This window comes from Gadus chalcogrammus, chromosome 2 (assembly GCF_026213295.1).
Source record: "Gadus chalcogrammus isolate NIFS_2021 chromosome 2, NIFS_Gcha_1.0, whole genome shotgun sequence".
NCBI classification, from domain to species: domain Eukaryota; kingdom Metazoa; phylum Chordata; class Actinopteri; order Gadiformes; family Gadidae; genus Gadus; species Gadus chalcogrammus.
In genome coordinates, this window is record NC_079413.1 from 2389315 (window position 1) to 2417089 (window position 27775).

At 46.4% G+C, this 27775-nt stretch overlaps 1 protein-coding gene across 7 annotated transcripts in view; it reads left to right on the forward strand.

The window, feature by feature from the left end:
- asic2 (acid-sensing (proton-gated) ion channel 2) overlaps window positions 1-27775 on the forward strand; it is a 266561-nt gene that overhangs the window by 212596 nt on the left and 26190 nt on the right. For all 7 annotated transcript variants that reach the window (XM_056612054.1, XM_056612071.1, XM_056612079.1 and 4 more), the window contains one exon: window positions 25828-25978. In XM_056612054.1, the coding sequence (XP_056468029.1) occupies window positions 25828-25978 (151 nt within the window). The remainder of the gene's footprint in view (window positions 1-25827; window positions 25979-27775) is intronic.

The following is a 27775-nucleotide window of genomic DNA, read 5'->3' on the forward strand; positions in this document are numbered from 1 at the left end:
GGATGTCCCGTTTTATTTCAGCAGACTGAATGTCCCGAAGAGTCGTTCTGACCCTGAGCATTTTAAGCCCCATTTCACCGATTTAGGTAGAGCTTATTAAGTCTCTAACCATAGAGGGCTGCAGTAAAAACGGCCGAGTTGTACGTCATTTTGACGTATCGCTCAGTTCCTAGCAGACCGTAGGGTGGCTGGCTCTCTACCTAGCGAGTGCAGTGTGGCGGAGATCTCAGTTAAAGAGCGGGAGACCACATGGCTGATCTCGGCTTATTTTCATTCCGGAGGTAAACAATCTCCTGATACTGAACCAAATGTGTATCCCCCCCTCCTTCCCCCATCCAGGTAATGAGCTTGCTGATGGGAAACCAAAGAAAAAAATGTAATCCTTTTTCTCTTTTACATTTGTTATCTCCTCCTCTATTCCTTGTTTCCAACAAAGTTGCGATGGAAGTGTGGTTAAGCCTTGTACACGGTATTAAACCACCGGCGACGACGCTATCGGCGGAGGTCTTCATTATCAGTGCTTAAAGAAGGCGCTGGGCGCTTTCACTGTGAAGTGGGAATTAGTGTTAATTATCCGCTGTTTGGCTGCGGACGTGTAGGAGGGCCCGGGGTTTATTATTTTGCGTGCCTATGGGCTGGTTATTAGCCGTTTGTGGCGTCGCTGCGTGATAGCTAGCTCATCGGGGGGGTACCCTGTTGGGAGTTTGTTTTAAATGGTTTAGTGTGCTATTGAAGGGATTCATTTATGCTCAGCAGCACAGTCGCAAGCTGAAAGACACTTGGGAGGGGGGTTGGGTGTTTGAGAAGCTAACCTGTCACGTAGTTTCCTGAATAGTAATATACTTTATTTGAGTGAAACTTGAAGCCACACAAAACACTTCCGGAACATATCAGTGACACAATGAAATGTTGAGTGAAAACAAGCACCGTAAGCAATTAGGATGCTTAGATTAAAGAGTATACATTTGCGAAGAAGTGTTTACATCTGGAAAAAACAAATCATATAATAATAATCCCCAGCGAATAATAAATAAATCAGCAATTAATGAATGGATAAAAATAATTTAGTTCAGAGACAGATCAAGAACCCAGTCCTTGTAGTTCAATGCCAGAGAAAACGTTTCTGTTTACAGTTCATCTTCTTTTAAAATGGCCACTTCTGTTATTTGCTGGAATCGTCTTGGAAGCTCATCTTAAGTACAATGAATTTGGTTCATTGCCAAATGTACATTTTTATAATATATTCTCTTGAGTTCCTCTGTAAAAAGCTTGCTGCGTGCTTCACGAGTAGGGTAATGTATAGTTCTTGCAAGAACTCATCTCATCTTTAAAGATGAGATGAGAACAAGGAAAGGAAATAAGTTTGGGTCGACATTCCATGTAGGCCTTTATCAGGAAAGGTCAGTGGAAAACGGCAACGTAAACCGAATGCGTTGGAGTCTTAACGTAGCTCGTCATCTCCATGTGGCAGTACCGGTGTTAAACACTGGAAGCCTACCCATTTACCAACCATCCCATTAATAAGTCAAACACGATGTCCTTACCCTCTCCATTTGCTAAGATCAGGCATAAACATTCCTTCTGCATCTGTAGAAATCAAAGTGTGTGGGATTGCGGAGAAAAGCGGACCGTGGGTTGGCGGGCGAGAGTCCAGCTCTCTGGCCTGGCTGGGTGCTGGTGGGTCCCTGGGTTCTGAGTGTGGTAAGCACATGGAGGATCAATGAGGCAGGAAATTGGCCTTTTCTGTGGCCGGGCGGTTGGAGCCGTTGGTGAGTGAGAGCAGTGAAACGCATGGAGGCAGAGGTCATCCACATGCAGCCCCTCCATCAGACGGACACATAGGAGTTTAATGAACACCCAGTCACAGTCTGTCTCACTCATGGGTGCACTCCTGGCGCACACACGTACACAAACGCATTGCGCACTCACACAGGCCCGGGTACGCACAGACACACACACGCGTGCACATACACACACTCTGACATGTTAAGGCAAAGACACACGCGTGCACACCCGCACCAACACACATGCCTGCAAGTACACACAGACATGCGCACCCAAATGCATGCACAAGCACACAAATGCGCACACTTATGCGCATCATTTCACACTAAGACACACACACACACACACACACACACACACACACACACACACACACACACACACACACACACACAAGCGTGTACACAGGCACGTGCTCACACACACGTGCAAACAAATGCAAACACAAGATAAGACACACACACACTCACTCATGCGTACAAACACACTCACACATGGGCACACGCACACATGCGCACACAAATACATAGACAACCCCACACATGCACACACACACACGCGCCCACACACATATATGCATCATTTCACATGAAGACACAAACACACACACACACACACACACATGCACACAAAGGACAAGGAAGGGCAAAGTGCGGTCCTATGTTTGCACGGCAAGGGGATGTGGCGCCATTGACAACCAGCCTCAGTTCATGGCAGCTGGACCCGACTCTTCGATCGGACCGGAGCCTTTGATTCACGGCTTTGACGTTGCCATGGGGGACGTGTGTGTGTGTGTGTGTGGGAGTGAGTGAGTCCCTTGAAGGCAGGAAGGAGTGAGTGAGTGAGTAGCTTGAAGGCAGTAAGGAGTGAGATAGTCAGTGTGTGACTGTGTGTGTGTGTGTGTGTGTGTGTGTGTGTGTGTATGTCGTTCGCGCCCAGAGGCAGCTAGCCGTCAGAGAAGAGAACGCAGATAGGGAGTGGTGTAAGGACCGAATGCAACACTGTCTCCATCACACCTCGCTCCCCGTTCAGCCGATAGAGGTCACGACAGCGGCATGGAGGGGAGGGAGGGACGTCTCCCTGTGTCCCTGGATCTCCCTCCCCTATCTAGTAGGGGCAACGGAGGCACACACAGAGCCTAATTAGAGAGCTAATCGGCTCCATCTGGCTCGATGGGTTGTGTGTTAAGCCCAGGCACAACAGATTGATCGTCCGTCGAGGCGAGCTGAGTGTCTGCTGTTTGGTGGAGGCCCCCCCGCGCTGCCCGAGCCCCTAACAGACAATACAGTACACCTGTACATCATGTGTTTGTGATACACTGGCCGGTACGTTCATGTGACTGTTCGTACTACTATGACGTCACTCACCAAGCAACCGTGTCGAGTGACATGTCAGAGCATTATGACTATTACTCATACTACTAAGACACCTCACTCATACTACCTGTCATAGTAGTATGAGTGACATGTCATTCATACTACCATGACGTGTCAATCACCACGTGACCGTGGTGATTGACACGTCATAGCAGCATGAACGTAGTCACGTCACGTCACGACCGGCCGGCGAATCGCAAACACCCTGATGCCCTCATATCTTCTCTCGGTGGGGTCGCAGTTGTCAAAGTCGAGGCGTTTGCGCTCAAGCGAAAGGTTAAACGTATCGTGGGCCCCTGAGCGTGCCCCCGCTAGCTCGGAGACCCTCGTCCAGGGGTTCAGGGGTCCGTGGCTGGTGACATGGTACAGCCCTCCCCCCTTCCCCCGTCCCCCGGAACCAAACTAGCGGAGGAATATTTAGTTTGCGAGCTGCCTCGCTCCTCCGAGTGGTGTCTGCTTTTTGGCAGGAGGAGGGAGGAGGGAGGAGGGATGGGGGGTGGGGGGGGGGGTTCTCTGTCGCTGTTTTTTAGATGAAGACATCAAGAAAGCCTCTCGCTTGCTGCTCTGTCGCTCTATTTTCCTCCCAAAGCAACGAAAGCCTCTTGAGTATTCTGTGTGTGTGAGTCTCTCTCGCACCATATCTTACTCTCTCTTTTTTTTATCTGTCCCTGTCTTTCTCTCTCTCGATCTCTCTCTGTCTCTCTTTCCCTCTCTCTTTATTTGTCTCTCTCTCTCTTTATCTTTCTCTCTCTCCCTCTCTCTCTCTCGCCGTCTTTTGCCCTCCATATCTCTCTATCCCTTTCTCTCTCTCTATCCCTGTCTCTTTCTTTATCTCCATCTCTCTCTCTATCTCTCTCTCTCTATCCCTGTCTCTTTCTTTATCTCCATCTCTCTCTCTATCTCTCTCTCTCCATCTCTCTCTCTATCTCTCTCTCTCTATCTCTCTCTCTCTGTCTCTCTCTCTCTCCCTGTCTTTCTCTCTTTCTCTCTATTTCTCCCACCCTCAGCCTTGCAGGCTTTTTTTAGCCACAGGACTCGTTGGGCTGAGTGGTTCAGACAGGAGACTGGGATCAGAGATGTCTGTCCATCTGATTTCAGACGGGGAGTTCTGCTGTGCAGCAAGAATACATTCAAACCCGCCACCTCGGGGACAAACCTAAAGGAGTGCTGTGCATTATGCTGCCAGCTTCTTCTGAACCTTGCGTTGTTAGAGACTAGACGCAGAAACGCAAACGCACGACCGCTGTGATTACCCTGAACCACCGTCGGCTATTCCCAAACCGCCGTCACTGATGTATGCAAGACTTGCGACTGTAACCCTCTCACGCATCAATCATCAGAATGACATCCCTTTCAACATATTTTCCGACTTATTTACTGATTACTATTTTAATTCAATCCATTTAGCGTTTGATATTCATGTGACAAGCCACGCTGGGGACCGAAGGTCATTTCGCGACAACCCATTATCTGAATACCAGATAAGCTAATTCTTGCTAGTGTGTGTGCATGTGTGTGTGTGTGTGTTGGTATATTCTAATTAAAAGTCAATTAGCCCCCAGCCCAGTGCTTTAGTGACCTCTCTTAACACAGGATGGAGCAGGGACACAAATCGTTCCCCAATCTCATTATTTACCCCCGCATTGTCCTTCTCCCTCCCGTTTACCATGGGCTCCTTGTGTCGGTCCATCTGGTCAGGGATGCACGTCTCTCCCCCCGAAACTCTCGCAGAATAAAACAGAGTAAACACGTCAAAACAAAGGTTGCAAAGTTGAGCCCATACCAACTCTGACCCTTCCTCGACCAGCCTATTTTGAAGTCTGTTCACAGCCTTGAGAGGGCTGCCAGTCCCCGTGAACATGTTTTATTAAGGACTGGATTATTAAGTTTAACTGGTATTATTTTTGGTTTTATCGCTGCCCGATGGTTTTATACACTCACTTTCTGTCCGTGTGTGTGTGTATAAAACTCAAAGGTCAACTGCCTCAAACTCACCTCGTTCTTTTCGTTTTTTTTCTACTTTCCAGCCCGGTCGTAAATGCCTGCATTGTGAACTTGTGCTCAGGAAATGCTTGGTTGTACATTCCGCTGCGTGTCTCCATGTTGGAGCCGTGATCCTGAGCCGCTCAGAGACGTGGCGGTGGTGGGTGTCGTGGCTGCACCCCCTCTCTGTGATGGAAAGGCAGAGCCAAGTCATTATAGCTTTTGCTGCCTCTCGCCTTCTCCTACTTGGGATTCATTTTTTTTCTCCCCACGCAAAGCTCAATGTTCACCACCTCTGCGCTTTGCTGGATGCATCCGCCGCGTAGCCCTCAGATAGCACTTATAGATGGTACTTAGATAGTACGTCGATAAACGTAACCTACTTGACTATTGTCAAACTCATTCTATGAAACGGATAAAGGAATTACAGATGCTTTTCAGGGCTGTATATGTTACATATTTCTATTATATTAATATATTCATATCAACACTCACTTGTTCAGAGTTCACCCAGCCTCTGCATAGCGTGCCCCCTTAATCTCGCTGAGGTATCAACGATGATACTAGGACTCCTAATAGCTGCGTAGCAGCAGCAGTGGTATGAATGTGATTCCTTCTGACAAGGAAGGTGTTCCATTAAGGCCAGTTGGACTACTTGTATTAAAGCTAATCCTATTTTACTGCTTTGGTCGTCAGCCAATTATACTATCTATACCTTTTTAGCCACGGTGCTAGTCTTTAGTACAAACGGGGATATATGGTTTAATCACGCCAGTGTTTTGTTTCAAATGAAGAAAATCCCCATTTATTAAAGGACGAAAAAAGAAACGTCCCTTTCCGTTCCTTTTCCTTTCCTCAGTGTGAGCGCTAATAAGTCCCGTCGGTCTCAATGCTGTTATAACTACTTCATAAAACAAAACCCTGAGGGCTGCCTTTTCAAGTGAACATTGTTTCTGAAATGCGTATTGATTATTACACAGAGCATGGGTCAACGGGTTGTGACCCATGCTTTCTTTACGTGTTCTCGTAATAATCAATTATGCTGCCTCTATAGCACACATCGCAATACAATGTCCTAAAATTATTATAAGATCATATAAAGCAAATAACGACGTGCCTAGGATGAAATGTTGTGCCGGATTCACCAGGACTAGTAATCTCCCATGGTTAGGCTTTAATACAAGGCTGGATATTGCCTCATCTGCCTTGCTTTGAGATTGGATTGCACTCGAGATTGGATGGGGATTGTATTTAATGGCTCAGCCATTTAATGTAAAGTGTGCTAGATTGTGCCTCATTTGGTGGTGTTCGATACCTGTTTTCATCATATCCAACTGGATAGGTCTGGGGGGGATTACTTGGAACCACCCAAGCATACAACTCATCTTAAAAACAAAACAGAATCCTCTTCAGTATGCGTACCGCTGTTAGGGGGAAATAATCGGTTTCTGTGGTGTGTGTGTGTTGGTTGCTAGGCTTTAATACTGCATCACAAATAGATCAATAAGAGTTGAAGACAGACATTTTGTTCAGGGGTTGCTCCCCTGGAGCAATCTCTCCTCTCACTGGGAAAGACACAAAGAGGACTAGGTCATCAGACCAATTTAAGAACACCCTAACATCTGTTATTTGTGGACTGGGCAGGTTTAGTTTCTGAAAAGAGTTCTGATCTCGGCTGACCTTAAAGCTGCAATCAGCAAATTCTCCACTCCCCACTTTGTTGTGATTAGATTGTGTTCTGAAGAGGTCTTGTGGCTTGTGTGCAGTTACTTGCCTTCTGGTCATTGCTATAGAGCCCGGCGCATAAGAAACCATGAGGCCCAATCAAAACACAATTAATCACCAGAAAGTGGGGCGGGGAAAAAATTGCTGATTGCAGCTTTAAATGGGCGATGAGAACATTAGGGACCAAAATTTGGTGCGAAGAACAAGGGAAAAAAAGGAGATGAGCTTCGAGAACCTTAATGTGGGCGAAAGCCTCACTGCAGTGGGTCTGGGTGTGTTTGAGCCACATCGTTTCCAATTCCATATTCCCCTTCCATCTAAGAGCTCTTAATGAGCCTCACGGACACACGCACTGTGGTGCATATATTCATGCTTTCATGCATACAAAAATACACACACACACACACACACATATATATATATATATATCCAATACACCAGGCACGGAAACCCTAAACAAAACATTTCCCGTTTGGTATTCACTCAGTCCCGTTCCCTGCCCACGCCTGAGAGACCGTGGAAGACCAGCAGCCTCGCGTCCCGGGAATGATGTCTCCATTCTCCATAGTGGGAGGAGAAATAATTATCTTCTACTTTACCCTGAATCATTATTCACCGTACTCTGCCCTCGCCCACGTCCGCGTGCAGGGCCAGATATGTCAGTTTAAACCGCTGGCTGTGCCATTATTCTGATTCTTTATTCATATTATTCATACGTATATATATGTACATATAAATATATAAATATACGTTTCCCTTTCCTGCTATTGGAGTGCTATTATGCGGTTATTTGCCATGGTGCATTTGTCTTGGTTTAGGGGCTCGCAGCAGAGGATCGGCTGATTCAGAGAGAGTCTGGGCTGACACGGCGAGTGATGAGGATAGAGTGACGACCGGCGACCAATGGCAGGCCTTCGTTGCGGACCACGGTTTCTCCATCCAAGAGTGCAGCCTCACGGCCTGCCTGGGGGTACAGAGAGAAGAACGATAGATAATGTATTATAAGAAGGAGAAACTAATACAATTTATTAATATAGATTCAGCTGCACAACGGAAAAATAATGCACCATATGAATGTTCTATCGTGCTTATTTTGTCGTCGCGCTTTTGTGTAATTATTCCCATTACTCACTTTTGCAAATCAGCGTTTTCATGTTATTTATGCCTCGTTTTTGAATATGCTACTTGGCAACAGATGATTCTCAAGGTTTCATAAACATGGGACCTCTTTCAAACCAAAACAAAAGGAAAGAATCCTCATGTGTTCCATTAGACTGTATATACGGGGAAAGGGGAAGATGCAGTATGCACCTGGGAGACACATGCACGTTTGCAAAATGGACGCCCAGGAGCATTGCTGCTGCTCACCATTAATCCAGGCTGATCTATGCGCTATGCTCGTGGTTATACGTGCACGAGGTCAATCTTTAGAACAATATAACAATTCAGCTCATAAATACTTAAACAGTGATCGAGAACCATGGATATACAAGTATGCTCCCTATGGTATGAATGTGAATTGAACTCAAAGTGCTATGTTGGGTTACAAGACTGCACGTTCAACATTAACGTATTCTTAGCTCACTGTTTTAACCTCTTATCTTATTTTTACCTTGTGCTGTATTGTCTCTTGCTGTACTCTGTTTAACTTCTCTTAACCTCATTGTTTGCATCTCTTTTTTCAAAAAAGCCCTTCTAGCGACGGGTGTGGAAAAATAAGCATCCACTATAAGCACTATGATACGTTGCATTGGATAGCTGTTCTCAGTTTGTATAGGTACACTATATCTGTCCCCTTTCAAATAAACCATAAATTATAACAAACATAAACATGGCTGCTGTTTATTCAAACACAAGCCATCCTTACTTTAGATGCAATCTGTGTGTGAGTGTGTTTGCCGAAGCTGGTATTTACGAACAGTCTAATGCCTCTGCTTTGCAAAGGCCACCCGACGTTGATTGAAGGCCCCGCCCTTTATCAGCCTGTATCCGCACTGGACGAGGAATCGGAGCCCGGCACTTGCCCTGCGGTTGACATTTGAGCGTCTTTGATGGGCCTTCGCTTGTTATGTTTTCAAAGAGAGGAACAAAGGCTGTGTTGTTTGAAACCGACGCCATGATCCAGATGCAAGCAGAGGCCTTGTCCCGATGTGCCGGAGACTTGTTCCTCTTGGATCTCCTCGCCCGCGCTGCTCAGATCCGCCATTGCCTTTGATGGAAGACCCTTTGACGTGACATCCCTGATTTCGCCTTTCATATGGTGGCGCACGAGACTGTCTTCAAACCACAACCGAAATGGCGTGATGATGGCGCTTGAATTGACGTCCGTAGCAAATATCTTCTCTTGAATGTGTCGGTTTCTTATGTTGAGGTTTTTACTGTTTACTTGAAAACCCTCGACACTTCCCAAAGCGTGTAGAACTTAGAGAATATTAGGCAGCTGAGCAATCTAGCGAGCGCTATTGGCACTTCTGGCTAGACATGCGCTGCTTGTAAGCGGAAGAAAAAAACATGGACGCTTTTGGGGTTGTTCATCAAACATAAATAAACAGAGCTTTGGTTGGCAAAACATGATTATTTTGGACAGAATCACCCTGAAGGCTTGAGTTTGCACTATCAATCCATCCTCAGGTCAAACTGCTGAAGTTCGAGTACCAACAAATGGGTCTGCTTTTTCAGCCATTACCCAATATGAAAAGAAATTCAAGCGATACAAAGAAATAACCAGCGTAATGACATACGGTATCGCTAAAGATATGATGACTTTGAGCACGCTTGAAAAACAGGGCTTCAAGAAGCTAATGAGTGTAATGGATGCTAAGTACGCACTGCCTGGGCGAAAATATCAGGCCTGAACATCAATCCCTCAGCTCCGCTCTGTCTAGCAGTCGTTTACGTATTTATATTGTATTCATCAATCAATGGTCAGTATACTACCTCTAAAATGATTGAGAGATGATTGAAACCAGGCATTTGATGTGATGGGACTGACAGCAGTTTGCATGATTATTTAATTTAATTTATTCAGTGTTTAACGTAAAGCCAGGTTGGTTCTGTTTAATGTTGTTCACCTATTCATTCTGATAAAAAATAATTGTATATATACAAACCTTAATTAACCTTAATTATCGATATCGATCAATATCAGAAAACAAATTGTGATATAATTTTTTCAGCCCAAATTTCCAGTAATCGTTGCTCCTTAACATGTTGCAGCGATTGGTCCACAGAATGTAGAATGGCTGTTTTATAACCCCACACATATGTCACGCCAGTGGGCACACCTCAGGCGCTTTCAGAGGAAGCGATGCAGAATACAGACTCCATGAAACTTAACAGCCCCTATTAGCACTCAATTGCCCTTAATTTGCGAGTGATTCACCCATGAAACCAGATCGACGTTAATCCCATCAGGCGATTGGCTCTGCAACCATTTGCGAGTTATTCAGTAATGCATTTAAATTAATATTTATGCAAAATAAAATGAATAATCTATAGGCTACACACACAATGTTATTTCCCATGCATATCTCGCCATGTATGAATAAACCAGAATATCTTCATATATTAAGTGTATTTCTTTGTTGCATTCCTGTTCAAAGCTTCGTCCCTGAATCCAGCGGGATTCTCTCTCTCTCTCTCTCTCTCTCTCTCTCTCTCTCTCTCTCTCTCTCTCTCTCTCTCTCTCTCTCTCTCTCTCTCTCATTCTATCCTTATCTCTTTCTCTTTTACTTTCCTAGCTCTGCTTGCCTCCTAATACTCCCTTTCTCTAGCTCTGCTTAACTCTCTCTCGCTCTCTCGCTCTCATTCTATCCTTATCACTTTCTCTTTTACTTTCCTAGCTCTGCTCCTATTACTCCTTTCTTTAGCTTTGCTTATCTCTCGCTCTCCTTGCTCCACGCCGGAGGACAGAGCCAGAACGCCGCGGGGTTTTGACTAAAATGCAACATCAGCTCTTCTCATTCTTCCCAATTATTACACCCTGCCTCTCTGTGTTGCCTGATACTCAACAGAGCCTGCGTCGTCCCAGCCGGTAGAGTATCTGTTCCCTCTCTATGGCAAATTAAACCCTCCTCCCAGCGCACCCCTGGGGGGCCATCTGAGGGGCCAGGCCTAGGGGCCCGGTGTTTGTGTGGGTCTGTGGACACACACAAACGTCTTTCCGTGTCTACTTAGTGGCTATACGTCATGTAAACATATGCATCCAGTGTGTGTGTGTGTGTGTCTGTGTGTGTGTGTATGTGTGTGTGTGTGTTTCGGGTGCACGGTGAATACAGGTTTTGAGGGGCGTCTCATTGAATGCAGCCTCACTTTAGAGAGACGGAAATTGCCGGTGACTGCATAAATTCAGCCCTCTCCCACCGTCTCAAGTCCAGCTTGGTAGCATGAGTACCCGACGCATGAGGTATAATTGTGCTGGTATTATTCCCTACAGCCGTGTCCCCGTGTGCTTGGAGGGCTGGGAGTGACTTGTGCGGAGGCACTTTGCAGGAGACTTGATTAGCTAAAGCGGACTCAGCCAACAGATGGCCCCGTCTCTTGAAGCTAGACCACGGAGAAGTGTCCATTCACCACTGTGTTTCCTGTTGGCGCATCTGCTGTCCAAGTTGAATATTTCATCTCCAGGAGTGTGATATTAAAGATTTAGAGCTTTTTGAACAAAGCCGCGTGCCATGTAGAGGGGGCTGTGCAGCGCTGTTTCGTTTACTGGGCTTTATGGAGATGAAAACAGGGCTCTGGGATATAGGTTGGATCGCTTTTTATCTGCTTGCAATTTCTGTAAATAATTGATTTAAGTTGTTTATATAATTTAAGATGGCATTTTTTGACACTGCAGATGGTGGTGCGAGTTGAGTCCATGTTTTTTCGGAGGACTTATAAATGTGCTGTTACAGTGTCAATGCAGTCTTTGTTAAGGGGCTCAATTGAATACGAAAATATATACCGGTGTAGAGTTCCTTAAGAATGCAACCCAAATTGACAAATTTCGATCTAAATGAAGCACTTCGATCCTGTTGTGTCTCCAAATGATGTATCGTGTTGCTGTCGGGTTCCTGCGTTATTAGTGTAATCACGTGTTAATCTTCAATTAACACGCTCAACATAGTGCATGCTGGGTAGGGATATATAAGAGGCATGGGCACACACACACACACACACATACACCACACACACACACACACGTTTTTTGTTCTACTCGAAAAAACATAAATCATTGGGAAGGTTGCGAAAACATATTGATTCGAAAAAACATTGCCAACAAAGGTGTGTAGCAGACCATTAAAAAGCGAGTTTACTTTGCTTAGCATCTCTGCATTTATTGGGACACAGCCAGCTGCAGGGGCCAACCGATTTCTCCAAATGAGTCTGACGAGAATCTATCCTGACCATTCCTTACCAGGGAAACCTTTTGGCTAAATTAAACAACATATAAACGACGAAGCAGTGACCCAACTGAGTTTAACTACAGAATACTGAATGAACTGCATTTAAAGTAGCAGGCTGTATGAAAACATGTGGATGTTTTCTGCTACTGAAATCCCAAAACAATACGTGGTTTGGTTTTACAAATCGTAGCACAATAGCAATCCTAGGGGGTTCTGCTCTGCTTACCATAATGATACTTTCCCCATCGAGGTTGAACTATCCTAATAGTATTCCTATTATACAACTTTTCTGGTCTTAATTTCTTATTAACGACTCCTATATAGCAACCTGACACGAATCACAGCATAAAAAACGATGTTGATTTTCGTGAAACTCTTCCTCTCATCTGGGCGCTTTCAGCCTTCTCTGTCAACACTCGGCTTCGTCCTTCTCCGCCCCCTTGCCCCCCTCCTGCCAACCCCACTCCGTTGTGATTGGTTACCCTCCGGAAGACCTGCGAAGGGCATTACCATACATGGAAAATCCGGATTTTTCTACGTAGATAAATCCCGGAAATTTGAACAAGTGTATGGCGACCGGCGTCCCTAGTGTTTAGCGCTCAGCACAGCCCCCCCAGACGGTCAGCAGGGAATACGTATAAATGCATGCGTCATTATTTGACACTTTAGTATGGTTAAACATGACTATAAATCATTATAACAACGATTGTAGGTCATAAAAGTCGAAAAAGCATAATAGGTGGGTGCTCTTTTAAGAAATATAACACTGCAAGATGCATATCCCACCATATACTGTTCGCCCAACTCCTCTTCCTCCTCGTACACCCATAACAATGGAGACTACTCACTCATCCACCCAGTGAGTCAGTGTGTAACTCTCACTCTTTATAGGAGGGATCCTTCCTCATCCTGCTGATCCCCGGAACAGTGAATCTATGAGAGGCAGTGGAGCCTCCAACTTTTGTTCGGCAATAACTAAGGATAGGGGAAAACATTAATCCGTATGAGAGTAAGGATTATTTGCTACCGCAATACTTGCGATAGAGTCAAAAAAGTTTTATTCAATTCAATTCAACAATTTTTCATGGCGCGTTTTTTTTCAAGTTTGAACTTTATTCTCTTTAATATTTAATTTATTGAAAAAATGTCATTGGTACCACTGTGTTTTTACAGAAAATGAGGCAGACTAAAACAGAATATAGTATAGTAGGCTAGTAGCCGTACATATGAAAACACAGCAGCTCAAATGCTGTCGTCATGGTAACTCTGTCGTCCCCGTCCCCCGTCACAGATGTACCCACTCTGGCACCCATGACATTTCTTCAGCAAATTACACATTTCTTCATGTTGGAAAAACATATTTTTCGACGATCCCTTAAAGGAACATTTCATGGAGTTTCAGATTGAAATGGAGCCTTCAATGAAGCTGCGATGACAGTAAGGTCGAAGCATTACGCTGGAGCTGGGCCGAACTTAGACACTCGATAGTAAACATGCATCGACTATGCTCGGCCACATTCATTTTAAAAGATCTTTGGAACCCAAACCACAAAATATAAAATCTGTCAGCAAAATCGTAATATTTTTGTTTGAATGGTATCATGAGTTCCCTGCTGCTTCCTGGCCATTACCCGTTAGATATAAACTGAGGTCCCAATCTGTTTCACAACACACCTCTATCCAGCTATGTCCCTCCTCGCTGGTCGGTCTGGGATCAGTTTGGCCTTTTAACCTCCCTTTATTCGCAAGTGGAAAATATGTCCCAGAGCACTGTGGCTCCAGATGAGATTTAACAGGCTTTCCTCCCAGTAGGCCATGATATTGAGTCCAACAAAAATAAAATATATATCACTTTTTGTCATAATTTCATCTTTTTTTTCAAGCTTGTTATTCCTAGTTCTCTCTCTGTCTCTGTCTCTCTCTCTGTCTCTCGCCCTCTCTCTCTGTCTCTGTCTCTCTCGCTCTCACTTGCTCGTTCTCTGTCTCTCTGTCTCTCTCGCTCTTAGTCGCTCGCTCTCTCTCTCTGGCAGCCGTCTGATCGGTTTTGAAGATCAAATGGCACTAGATAAATCCCAAATGTAAAGAAGGCAAAGGCCAAATCTGGGAGGTCAGGTTTCCACCCTGTGTGATTATCTTGTCTCATTTTAATTATTTCTGGAAGGATCTCTCACAGAGATACAGAGTGTGTGTTTCTGTCACACACACACACACACACCAAGCACACATCTCTGGCCTTAATCGCTGGCTCCTTTATCAGCAGACTTTCCACCCTTTCTTTCGGTTTTATTTTACACACAGCAACGGGGCCAGTGCCCAGCAGGGGTCCCACTGCTGCAATATCACGCTTTCTGGCTACAGTCATCAAAAAATATGCCATAAGTTAAATGGTAAATGGACTGCATCTACACTGCGCTAAGCACTTTGCAATTATTGCCTCACATTCACCCATTCACGCACACATTCACACACCGACGGCGGAGTCAGCCATGCAGGTTGACAGGCAGCTCGTCGGGAGCAGTTAGGATGAGGTGTCTTGCTCAGCGACACCTTGAACCTCGCTAGGAGGAGCCGGGGATCGAACTAGCAGTCTTCCAGTTACCAGTCAACCTGCTCTACCTCCTTTGTCACTCCCGCCCTATAAGCAATAGTTGAGTTTGAAGCCATATCTCACTGTTCGATTGGTGGAGCAGGTTATTTCTAATACCAGTTTTGTTGTTCGCTCGTCATGTGCGCTGCTCTGCGGTCTCTGCTGGGGCTCCAAGCAACTGACGAGCAGTGACAAGATTTATTGTACCGCCGTTGTGTCTCCGATGACGGATGGTCGATTCCCTCGTGAAACGGAAGACTAGGGCATAAATCGGTGACAAAAAAAGACCAGAGCGCAATAATTTAAGCCGTTGCAATTTGAAAATGGCTCCCCTCCTTATGTCAAATCCAGGTCTTCTGAATCTAATCTTGATTCTTGGGTTTGTAGCAGGAATTCACTGCAATGAACCGCAATGAACCACAACGCGCACCGCGGAATTATCCTGGAATGTGTGCTGGGGTCTTAGGCCTGACCTCCCAGTCCATGGGGGTTGAATGAGGTCATGGTCACTCTGAGTTTGATTCACTGTTGGTAACACACAACCAGAGCTTGTGCACTGGACGAGAGAGTAATAAAGACAATCGGAAAGATAGTAAATAGTCCTTTGTCAATGGAATACAAACAGAGAGGTTATGGTTGAGGTTAAATGATATTGTATTAGATTAAAGTGAAGTTGATCGTTAGATGTCTAATAGTAATATAATAGTAACATTTCATTGGAGATGAATAGAGGACACTTGGTAGGGGGGAGTGCTGAGGCTACAGCTATGTAAAGGTCCATCACATCGTCTGCAAGGTGGAGTTGCTATAGTAACTGTAAGGGAAGCTGCTAATTCAAGGCATGTTGCTTGCTTGGTGATGGATGACTTGTAAGGATTGAAGTCTCTGGCAGAAACATCAGTTTCTTGTATTGAGTTATCGTTTTGTTGGTTTTTGTGTCGTCTCTAACGAGACAGTGTCAGAAAGGAACATTGGATGACATATTTAGTTCTTCAGCATCATTAATGAGCAACTTGTCGGTCCTGCTGATCGTCTCATCTTGGTTCTCTGGTTTCTAATTTTTCTCCTAAAAACACCAAATTGTCATCTTATTTTCACACAAACATTATATTTTCTACTTGTATCCAAACCAAATGCATACCTACGAACATCCATAACTTTTTTCTTTATCTTATTAAACCTTTATTTAACCAGGTTAAAGACAAACAATACATTTAGGTTACATTCAAACAAAATCGCCAAATTTTCCCACAGTTAAAAGACAGTTTTGGGATTTCATTGTGATTGAATTAGACACAGGGACACTTTCTAATACATCCATATTCTAGGTCCTTCAGTAATGAGCCAAAGGCATCAAATGCACACTTTAGTAAGTAATACTAATCTCATACGAGAGCATGTATACGTTGGACATCAATACACCCTCTGTGTTTCACTGAGCAGGGACAGATCTCCTCTTTTTAGATTGTGTTTGCTAGTTGCATATGCTACCACGTATGCTACCGTCGTTGTGCGTGTCAGGTTAGAGATATTCTGGGATGTGACCGCCTCAGGGAAGTCTCTCCAATCATTATAGCTCGACATGTTCACCATCCCACAGAAAAACAATTAAACACCCTCAGGTGCTATTTCTGGCAGGTAGAGGTCTTCTTACCGTATCAGATGAGCCGACTCTGGCATGCCTGCATCCTTTTACGTGATTGAACACGCTGTGATTAACCACACCAAAAACAACCTTTCCCCCTTATCCGTGTGTGCGAGCGAGGGCCGTGCCTCAGCGGGCCGCCATATTGATTGCTCCTGTAGGTTTATCATCCTCTCCAGCGTCTCGCCTTTATGAGCGAACGCTGAGGTTCTGCTCACATGCACCGGTGGCGGCTGCTGCTGCTGTTTAAAATGTTAATTGTGCTCGGGCGCCATTTGACTCCCTCCCTACCTTGACTTCCTTTGGAAACTCCCACGCTGCACTCTCGTTTAGTATTAACGCTTAAGTAGTTTGCCATTGATCAGTGTTTCAGGTTCCCTGCATTGATATTCGGCACTTGGTTAAAAACGTGCGTAGAGATGAAAGGCCAGGAGGGGCCAGGAGTGCAAGAGCCTCTTTTGAAATCGAACAATGCACGCTTTTCCTCCCTTGTTCTTTGTAAACACATCTAAAACCTCAGTGGCTTATCGATTGCTCCAGGAGTCAAGCAGCATGTTTCCTCTAAAAACCCCCCATAATGATCAATCGGTGCCGACAAAAGCAGCGGTAAACCAGGCAACCTCACAGGTGGTAAACTCTTTCAAACCCTCTGCTTCTTCTGGGGGGAAAATATAGGCATTACCCTCGAGCAAAATGTGCAGCTGAAGAATTGACCACTTTGCTTTGCGTGTCCACGGTGGCCATAAAGAACACCCTCGCCGCCACACAAACAGAACCCTTACCGCCGTAATCAGGGCCGTCACGGGGCGAAGCTGCGTGGTCCTCTACCTCGTCGTCATGCGCGGCGGGCCTGACAGTTCATCCATTCGGATTAGCGGTGCGCCGTTGTAAGCGATCAGTCGCTGACAGAGTACCCCCCGCCCTGCGCCCATTAGTCAGCCCGTTACACGGGCCATGTCCGAGTCCCCGGCCCGGGAGGGCAGGTAAGGGCCGGCGCCCGGCCCCCAGTGAGGGGCCAGGGGGTCTGGGAGTAATGACTGAGAGGACTGCGGTGAGATTAATGAGGCTTAGAGGAGCTGGAGGTCCCCGGAGCTTTATCTAGACGTCTAACGCACACACACAGTCACACACACACACACACACACCGGCTTGCACTGACGGGCGCCGGCGTAGGGAATAACTGCAGGAAGAAGACACGCCGCTCCGGGCATGGGGCTCCGCGGCGTGCTGGGAGGGAAAAGGAGTTTCCGTCAGTTTCCATCAGAATTAGTATGGTTGAGACCCCGAAACTGATCTGATATTCCGACGCTGCCAGAAGGTCAAGATACCTCAGAAGGTCAAGATAAAACCGGGGAACGGGGGAATTGGAATGGTAGTTAAAGGTCACGGAGATGAAATGCTGATTATGCTCTCCATGCCGGGGACCACTTTCCCGTTCAATTAAAAACACGACTTCCACCTTTTGTTTCGCCTGGCGAACAACAGCAGTAGAGGGGATGATTTCAAGCCTGGCTTGGCTCGCAGTCGGGGGCTGGGTGTCCTTATCATACTGATCAACAGACAGACCCCGGGGTTTGATGGATTACACTGCAGTGCTCCACCTCCTGTGGTGGAGCTGGGGGGGCGCGGGGGGGGGGGGGGGGGGGAGTCCACTTGGCCCTCAGACCCCAAACTCATCAAGGGACTTTACATTTACATATCAGCAGCAGAGATTCATAGACTCTGCTGCATAGTTCTCGTTTGACCAACATTCACAAGTTAAAAAGACGGAGCCATCATTGTTCAGTCGATTCACCGCTTTGAAGCTGAATTCTGCCCCCCGATCTCCGTCTTGCGCTTTAACAGCACAGTAGGCTTAATGGGCCCTTAGCTGTCTCGTCTCTGTTTTACATCCAAAGTCATGTGTTTCTGTTTCTTGCAAAACTGTATTTTTGTGCAGCTTTTGTGACAGACTTTTCAAGTGTCAAACCCTTATCGTACCCCACGCCAGATTAAAAAAAACATTATTGTCACTTTGAGTACAATCAATGCTCGTTTCCAGATGAGATCTCAGCGGGAGTTGTGTAGTATTTATGATGCAGCCCAGTCAAAAGCAACATCATCCAATAAATACACGATGCTTCAATTTCACATGATAAACATGGTATTCTCTTTGTGCATCTGTCATTTATCCTTCCAGGCTTTTCTCTGCGTATATTGTTGGAGTGTAGTGGTGATGATCGCTCTCCTACAGCCTCGGTTTCTGTTTTTCCAACAAAGAAAGATTGGAATGGTTAAGGCGCCGTTGAAAACAAGACGCACAGCGAGTCTGACACGTACTTGAAAGTCGAACAATCTTCCGTTCGAAAAAAACATCCAGGGTCGGCCGTACACACTGTGTTTATCATCCTTATTATTAACATTGGATCTTGAGAGGACAAAGGGGTCGAGGGGGGATAAGATGTGATTGGAGGGGTAATCTCGGCAGTGTTTGTGTACACCGGAGAAGGGAGATGAGGGCAGCAGCAGGCCTGGCTGTACATAACGATGAGCGTCCACCAGTGTTAGCTTAATCGATGGAGATGTCCTGGCTCAGGTGAAAGAAGCTCTGTCTCCATGACTTCCCCCACATTGACTCCCATTACACTGCAGCAGGGCTGCTGAGCAAGCGCACACGCCCGGTTGTGCGCACACACACACACACAAAGATAACCAATGAGCCCATTTCAGTGACCAGGCTTTCATTTACCTGTCCCTGCAGGAGGGCTTTTCCTCTGCACTGCTCCATGGTTCCTAAGTCTCTCTTTTACTTTCCTAGCTCTGCTTGCCTCTCTCTCGCTCTCTCTCTCTCTCTATCGCTTGTTCTCTCTCTATCTCTCTCTCTCTCGCTCCCTTTCTCTGCCTCACTCTCGCTCCCTCTCTCTGCCTCTCTCTCTCTCTCTCTCTCGCTCCCTGTCTTTCCTTCTCTCTCTCTCACTTTCACCCAGCAAGTTATATGTAATATAAATCAAACCTGTCCACTGGTTCAATGGGTTGGTTTCTTAAGTTTTACGAAGCGCAGGTTTCAATGTACTCAGTAGCCAGTTTTATGTGGCAAACGTAGGAACTGCATACAAATCCTAGCTGTGTGCGAAATAGAGTCAAGGTTATAGTTGCACAGGCCGTCAGAGTCCCCCTAACCCACGTTAAGAGAGGTTCTGCACAGTTAGGTGAGGTTTAGGAGCCGATAAGCTCGTTGTGTGTGTTTGTGTGTGGTTCTCGGTTTCTCTTAGTTTCTTGCATCTCAATATCTGCTAGATCACTATTTGTTCTTAAAGTCTGAGCTCATTTTAGCTGCTGCCTCTGAGCGGGGAAAACACAGCCCTAACAATTGTTATTAAAAAAAAAAAAATCCTGTTGTTCACTCTAGGTAAACACAGAAAGTATGATTGCTCTGGTCCCTTTTATTTTATTTTTCCTTTCCTTCGTTGTCTTAGTTTGACATTCAATGTTTGTTAACCGTTGACATCAAAATAAAAATGGTTTCCCGTGACGGTAAACCGACAAATACCGCAGCTCACAGGATGACTTCTTCAGACTTAATCTCAGCTTTGAAGTCTCCTCACTGCCAGAGAGGTACTAACAACTGGTAAGCTCCGTCGCATCCAAAACGTCGGTTCCACTCATCTGTGGTTTCCCCCTTGGGGTCCCCAGCCTGTCACTGGTATAAATCAGCTCAACAAGGGAACAATCCTCATAAGAGGTTGAGACTCCGGTTCCGGAACATAAAATAAATCCACACCAGTGTTTAGTGTCAGCAGTCTGGATCCAGCCATTAGCGGCCACACCCCCCCCCGAGCTCAGCCTAATGCGTAAAGTTATCTGGCTCAGTGCACCGGTGGAAGCCAAAACCAGGCAGGACTTAGGCCTCCCCCCCTCCCGCCCCCAATACGGCTGTTTGAATTACATGATAATGATAATGGGGATAGTAGGATGTGGAAATTGACTTTGCCACGGCCGACTACGGATGCGATAGCGCAGTCAGCTGCATGCTGTAGTAAATTAATAGCGGGAGTACAAAAGATTCAATATGGATTGAATAGCAATTTTCGGGGTGAGAAAATTGCCTGTGCATAAGGCAGCCCGTGTGTTATCGCATTCATTCAATCATGACGGTGTTGAAATAATGGAAAATTGATTCGGTTTAGACTCTGGCAAACGTTGCATGGGGTTCCATGTCAACCGGCGTATTCGTTTTTTTTGCTGAATCCCAAATACTAAAGGTGCGTGATGAGGGTCAAATCACTGTGCAGGACCTGCCCTCTTGAACCGGACGTTTCCTCTCTCACTCCTCTGTCTCCATGGCAACAGCTTTAGGAAGAAAAAAAAAAGAGGAGAGGGCCTTTGGAGATACACTTGGTACTTGAGGGACTTGGCCGGGGCTGAATGGCTAGACGACACACACTGACAGGGAGAGATAAACAACACGAGGGGGACCAAAATATAGAAGATGCAGCCCTCCCTTTCGCACAATCTTTTTTCTCCCAAAGATAATCTGTTTGTTTGTCGTCAAGGGATCGCTGGCCTGCCACTCGTGGAGTTAAAGATAACCGAAACAGGATCAAGTCTGGAGGAAAGCGAGTGAGATAAACTCAAAATGGTGGGGCTCGGTTGACGCTAAAAAGTTAAGACCTCAGCGACGCCTCTCGAGGGGAAACAACCGACAGCCAAGGGATATGGCCATTACAGAACACGGCGATTAGTATGGATTTCTTTATTCAATTGTGCACACTCATTCAGTTCCACTTTAGCTCTTCGCCGTAGCCCGCGGCACCTCCTCACTCCACGTTTGACTCGCGTCCGTCCGGCTCGCTGGAGCGACCTTTGGCCGCGACGAGACGCCTCGCTAATGATTCTGCCTTCCCCCGTCCCGACGCCCTCTCTGCGTGAGCTCTTTTGCGTGTGTGTGTGTACAGACCTCAAAAAAACAGGGCTCAACCACTCTCTGTCTCCCTGGGAATCACAGCCGACGCTGGTGAATACCAATTAGCCGTAGATTGCAGTTGAAAGGCGTCGTTTTTTAATTGGCAGCCCTCTGGTCTTCCCACTAGCTCCGGGGTCGGGATGAGGTATCTTTTTCCGATCTTTCTGACGGCTCCGACGCTCCGACCTCTCGCTGGCGTGTCGAGGACGAGTTCGGCGGACGGCTTAGCATGTCGGGCGGTTGACTGTTGTCGACAGAGCTGACGCGGGCTGTCTCGTTGGCGAGTAGAGAACAAGAACCACCGCCGTGAGGACGTGCTGTGACTTTGAGCACCAACTGATGTCTGTGATGACGTAGGGGCTCATGAGAAGACGATTGATGGTGTGATGGGATGCTTCAGGATTTAGGGATTTACGATGGAGATAGCATCTGTAACTCTTTGATAATGATACGTTTTGCTCTTGGCAAGGGCTGGGTCGTTATTGATTTACTTCTGGGTCTTCGTAGAGGTCCCTGGGGTACGTTACAACCGGACCGACTGTGGTTGCGCAAAAACAAGTCTTTTCCTTAACTTATTTAACAAAGTTAAAACCTTAAATGGGTTCACTACCCCGGCTTTAAACATTTGTTTTTGGTTTACTGGATGCATATTTGATATCGGTTTAGCAATACCACACATAATGTTCAAAGGTTTTCATCGTGACTGAACATAAGTGATGAGCTTTTTTTTTTACAATGCAGTTTACAACTGTACCTCACCATTGTAGTCGTTCCAGGTGCATGCTGGACTAAACGCAAAGTGCCTTCCCAGCCCACTGGCACAACAACACAAACAACATAAAACGGCAAAGCTTTAATTCCCCCTGCTGACGGGCCACAGATATCCTTCCCACAAACACAACCGGTGTTAACCGGCATCTACATTTTACAGCAAGTCGGAGGCTCTGTGGGTGAACTCCCCGACACAGTGAATCTGTAACGGCGCTATCACGTTAGACACAGACACAGCGTCACCCCCTCGTTCCAATTCAGCTCCTCTTGCCATATCACAAGGAGCTCTGCTCCATTATTGACAAACACTTTGGAAGGAACAAACTCAGGAATACACAGACCAGAGTTACACACCACATACCCTGCCTGCCGCATTGTGAAAGCTATCTTGTCAAAAAAAAGGGAGGGTTTGCACTTATTTTTTCGGGTCTGGCAGAGAAAGGGTTTGTGTGGCGTTTCATACCTTGTGGACCTGGTTGGGGAGTCATTACTTTCTGCTGTCTGACAGGGCCCGTCCTAACCCTAGGATGTGGGGGAGAGGGGGTATTATATGGGCGGCAAAGGGGGCACGGTTGGAAGGGTGAAACGGGAAAGGGTACACAGCCCAGTTCCAGGGTTGTGATGCGTTTGTTAGCACTTTGTCAGCCGAGGCGCTGAAAGGGGTTATGGCGTGTGATGTCCGACGGGACGAAGGACCATGGCCGTGGCCGCATGCCAGACATCGTTACACCTGACAGAAAGGGAACAGAGACCTCAGAGTTGTTCTGTACTACGCACTTCCACAAACAAGAGGCTCTTCTAAAGGGAGATAGGAATGTGAGAAGTGAGAAGGACGCATGCAGAGGACATGGCGGGGGGGGGGGGGGGGCTACAACAGAGAGAAACGCTTCTTAGCAGCTAACACACACACAAATTATTTACTTGTTTGTTATGTGCACAGACAGGGTTGAACACCCAATGCCTGTGGGTTTTCTAACTGCTCAGTTAAGGCCCTTAACTGAGCAGATAAGGGTTAAGGGTTGAAGGGAATCTGATGTCTGTAAAGGCAGCTGACAGCCAATTGAATTAAGCTTTCCTCAACAGAGATCATTGAAAAATCATACATTATGGTACACATTAAGCCTCTGCTGCATCACATATGGTTTGTGTCATGTGCTGCTGGATGTTGCTGTCACTGTTTTGTTGATAGCTTTAAAGGAACAGTGTGTTGATTGAAATGGCATCGATGGAAACGGACTTGGCCGAAATGCTACAGATGCTATTCACACTGGACCTTTTAGAAATGGACAGAGATACAGAAAGAGAGAGAGGCATACCGGCAACCTTACGATTCGATTTCTTTAGAAATTTCTCAAGAATTGAAACGTTGGAAAAGTTTACTATTTGTGGCAGGCATGTCTGCAAAAATGCATGCAGGTTGTTGAAGGGTACTCTGCTATGTCCTCGGGCGAGGGCATATCGGCCACACAGCTGTGTCTTCAGAGAACTCTTTTGTGCATTGAAGGCAAGGCCGCATACAGAAGCAGAGGGCGACGAATGTGTCTACGATATTGCTTTGAATGATTGCTGCTCTATGTTTGTATGTGCAAACACTATCTGTCTGGACAAATACACCTGGGCTGTCACATTCCAAACCATCCCTGGCAGAGCCTGAGTTACATTTCATTAAATTGTTTACAGGTGTCTGCCTCTTCTACCGTGTGCTTGTCCTCCCAAATCCTCTGCCACAGAAAAATATATATATCCCCAAACTCGGTATCGGTAAACAAACCCGAATTTAACCCGACACCCGAATGCATTTTAATGTCACACTTTGTTCTGCAGAGCTCTGGCAATTTATCGCCAGGCGTTTATGGAACACCGATTCGTATCTGCATCTGTCAAAGCGAATCTGCAGGCAGCAGGCGTGTAGCGACTTTACCATGTGCTGCTTTGCTTCCTTCCGCCCAAAATCCCCAAATGTGGCAGTGGTCACAGCCCGGTTATCCATCAGCCTGACGGAATGGCCGGGAGAGGGCCAGCATCAGCACACACCACAACAGGGGGGGGGGGGAATTTGCGATATGCATACATACAGCATAGTGGTTAAGGACTTCACCAGGTTTTCACCAAATTGGTAAATCAATCAGGCACCTGTGAGCTTGCGATTCTGACGGCTTTAATTCGGCCGTACATTGATTCCAATGAGCTGTTTGATTTTTATGTTCTACAAGGATTCCATCAATCATGTACTCTCCGACTGTCAGACAATGATGAAAGTGGTGAGGGGGATTAATATGCATGGGAGACCCCACAACTAGCCTTTCGTTTGCATGTTTATCCGACCAAGCATAAACACACAAACTCTTTCTCTCTCTAACTCTCTCTCACTCTCTCTCTCTGTCCTCTTCATTTGCTTGCTACCTCTTGCTCTCTCTCTGTCTCTCTCTTTATTTCTCTCTCTCTCTCTCTCTCTTGCACAATCTCTCTCTATCGCTCTCTCTTTCTCACGCACACACAAAGACTCACAGACGTCGTGTACACGCGAAACGAAATAAACTGCGTTCAGCAATTTCAAAATAATCTATTATTCATAATATGGTTTAAAGTAATTTGGTGGCTTGATTTTGAGCATGTGAAATAAAGAGGGAAAGCTGAAAGCCATTACTGAAACAAGAAGTCGACTCCAGTCACACGCACACACACACACACACACACACACACACACACACCCGCAAACGCACACACACACACACACACACACACCCTATGAACCCACATAGCCCTCAAGAAATAACATTTAGCTATCGTTGAGCATAGAGAAAAATGGAAAGAGGTAAATGGGTTTCTAAACCTCACAATCCTTCACAACCAATGACAGGTCCTACACAGCTTTTAAGTGATTACGTGGGAAATTTTGAAGGTTTTTTCTGCCCTCACTTTCCATCTCTTTGGAACCTGAAACCAAATCCCTCGATCTACCACGGCCATGAAGCAAGCAAGGGAAAGCAGACAGTTTCGAGTGCCCCTTCTACAGATTATGTTGGTTCATTATTATTGTCTGAGGTCGCGGCGGCTGTACTTGTTTTTGTTTCAGCTCTATTAGCGGTGAGCGCGGTCGCTGAGGGTTCACGAGGCGCGCCCGCTGGCCTTCCCTTGATCCGTCGATACGGCTCCTCTCTGTTTTCCGAGCGAAAGATGAGATTGGAACAGGAGGACGCTGTGGTGCTGTCAACGGGGCCAGATGAGCCCGTCTCTGGGCCATTGGCCCTCTTCACCTCCACAGATTGTTTGGCGGCAAAGTGTGCGTCGTCTGTTGTTTTTAGGAGCATGTTCTATTAAATGATTACTCTAATCTCTCTCTTTCTCTCCCTCTCGCCCTCTCTCTCCCTCTCTCTCCCCCTCTCTCCCCATCTCTCTCTCTCTCTCTCTCTCTCTCTCTCTCTCTCTCTCTCTCTCTCTCCCGCCCTCTCTCTGCCCCCCCTCTCTCTCTCTCTCCCACTCTCTCTCTCTCTCTCTCTCTCTCTCTCTCTCTCTCTCTCTCTCTCTCTCTCTCTCTCTCTCTCTCTCTCTCCCTCTCTCCCGCCCTCTCTCTGCCCCCCCCCTCTCTCTCTCTCCCACTCTCTCTCTCTCTCATCTCTCTGCAGGTGTTCACCAGGTATGGGAAGTGCTACATGTTCAACGCGGTGGAGGAGGGGAAGAGCCTCCGGACCACCATGAAGGGGGGCACGGGGAACGGCCTGGAGATCATGCTGGACATCCAGCAGGACGAGTACCTACCGGTGTGGGGGGACACAGGTAGGAGACCACCTCTATACACACTAGCACCGACCAGGTAGGAGACAGAGACCATCTCCATGCTACTCTAGTCCAAGCCAGCTCGGGCCGGAGACCACCTAAACACTAGTACCTGCCGGGTGGGGCCTGAGACCACCTACACACTAGAACCTGCCAGGTAGGCCGTGAGACCACCTACACACACACTAACAGGTAGGGCCTGGGTACACCTACACACACATCAAGAGGTAGGGCCTGAGACCACCGACACACACATCAAGAGGTAGGGCCTGAGACCACCGACACACACATCAAGAGGTAGGGCCTGAGACCACCGACACACACATCAAGAGGTAGGGCCTGAGACCACCGACACACACATCAAGAGGTAGGGCCTGAGACCACCTACACACACATCAAGAGGTAGGGCCTGAGACCACCTACACACACATCAAGAGGTAGGGCCTGAGACCACCGACACACACATCAAGAGGTAGGGCCCCTGAAAGTGGATGAACTTTTCTACTGTCTCCGTTCTACATGCAAACCCAAGCCGCGGCCTCTCCCACTCAAAAGTAAACTCAAAGCTATTCCCATTCCTGCATCTCTTAAGTGACAATGATTTAATCATTATCTTGACTGTTAACACAGCAAAAATAATTAATTGGAGCGTACCACACCAATGGGGAAAACACATTCAAAGTTTTAATCATCTAAATTACTAATTTAGCACACGCTTTGTAATGGTAAACCACACTTTCAACATGAAAGGAGAGTCTACTTCTGCTGTAAAGTGGGGCAGGGTGAGTAGCTGAAACAGAGACGACCGCAGTATATGGAGGAAGGGAATGGAAGTACGTAAGTAAGAGGATTGGAGATCCATAGGGACTCTGCAGACACTATAGTGAAGGGTTGCTCTTCCTAGCGTCAAAGAGCCATCGATAGAAGAGGCCTGATTCAGACGTCCATTGTTCATTCAGAAGCCACTAGTGTTTACAATGAACCGCATCATTTATTGACAACACTTTTGGCGATCGGACACCATCAGACGATTCTTCACGGGGACGATGGATCTATGAAGTGTGCCGGCAGATCACTCTCCTCCTGATGGTCTCTAGAGGCTGGTGGGGGTGTGGTCGTGGATTGAGTGCTTCGACCCTGGAGGACTTAATCTCTTCCTCCGCAGACAGGTGGAGTTTAATCCTGGTGGTGAAGGGGACGGAGGAGGGCTGAGTCTCGATGAAAACAACAGACAAGTGACAGGCATGAATGACAGATTACATCTATATACTCGGTGGCGCACGGTGGTACTCCTGTTAATGAATGAGGTCCTGATTGGTTGAGAGAGCCCGTGATGACCGCGTGGGAATTCAGAACCAGACATAGAGCTATGAGAAATAGAAGGCGAATGTCGTCTTCCTGATTTAACTTTTTCTTTAGCTACGTTTGTGGTCCTCACCAGACACTATTCATTCAAGAGGGGATATTGCTGTTATTTCCCCGTCAAAAGCCCAGTCGGCAGTCAGTGTCCTCTGAGGATCGTAGATGATTTGGGAGGTACTTATGGCCGTTATTTATGTACGAGGGAGGGAATCAATGCGGTGTTGCACTTAGGGACTCAATAGGCTTTGAAGGTCACTCTTTAAAAGCACCGTGGAATTCAGCTTTTCAACCAAAAAATAATTTAATTCCTTCCTTTAATTCCAATCAGTGTATCTTCCTCTTCGTTTATCACGGCCGTACAGACGGGCTTAACATTTGTCTGACAGCGCATCTTGAGGTGAAAAAATCTTTTCCCTTTTAATTTCAATATCTATA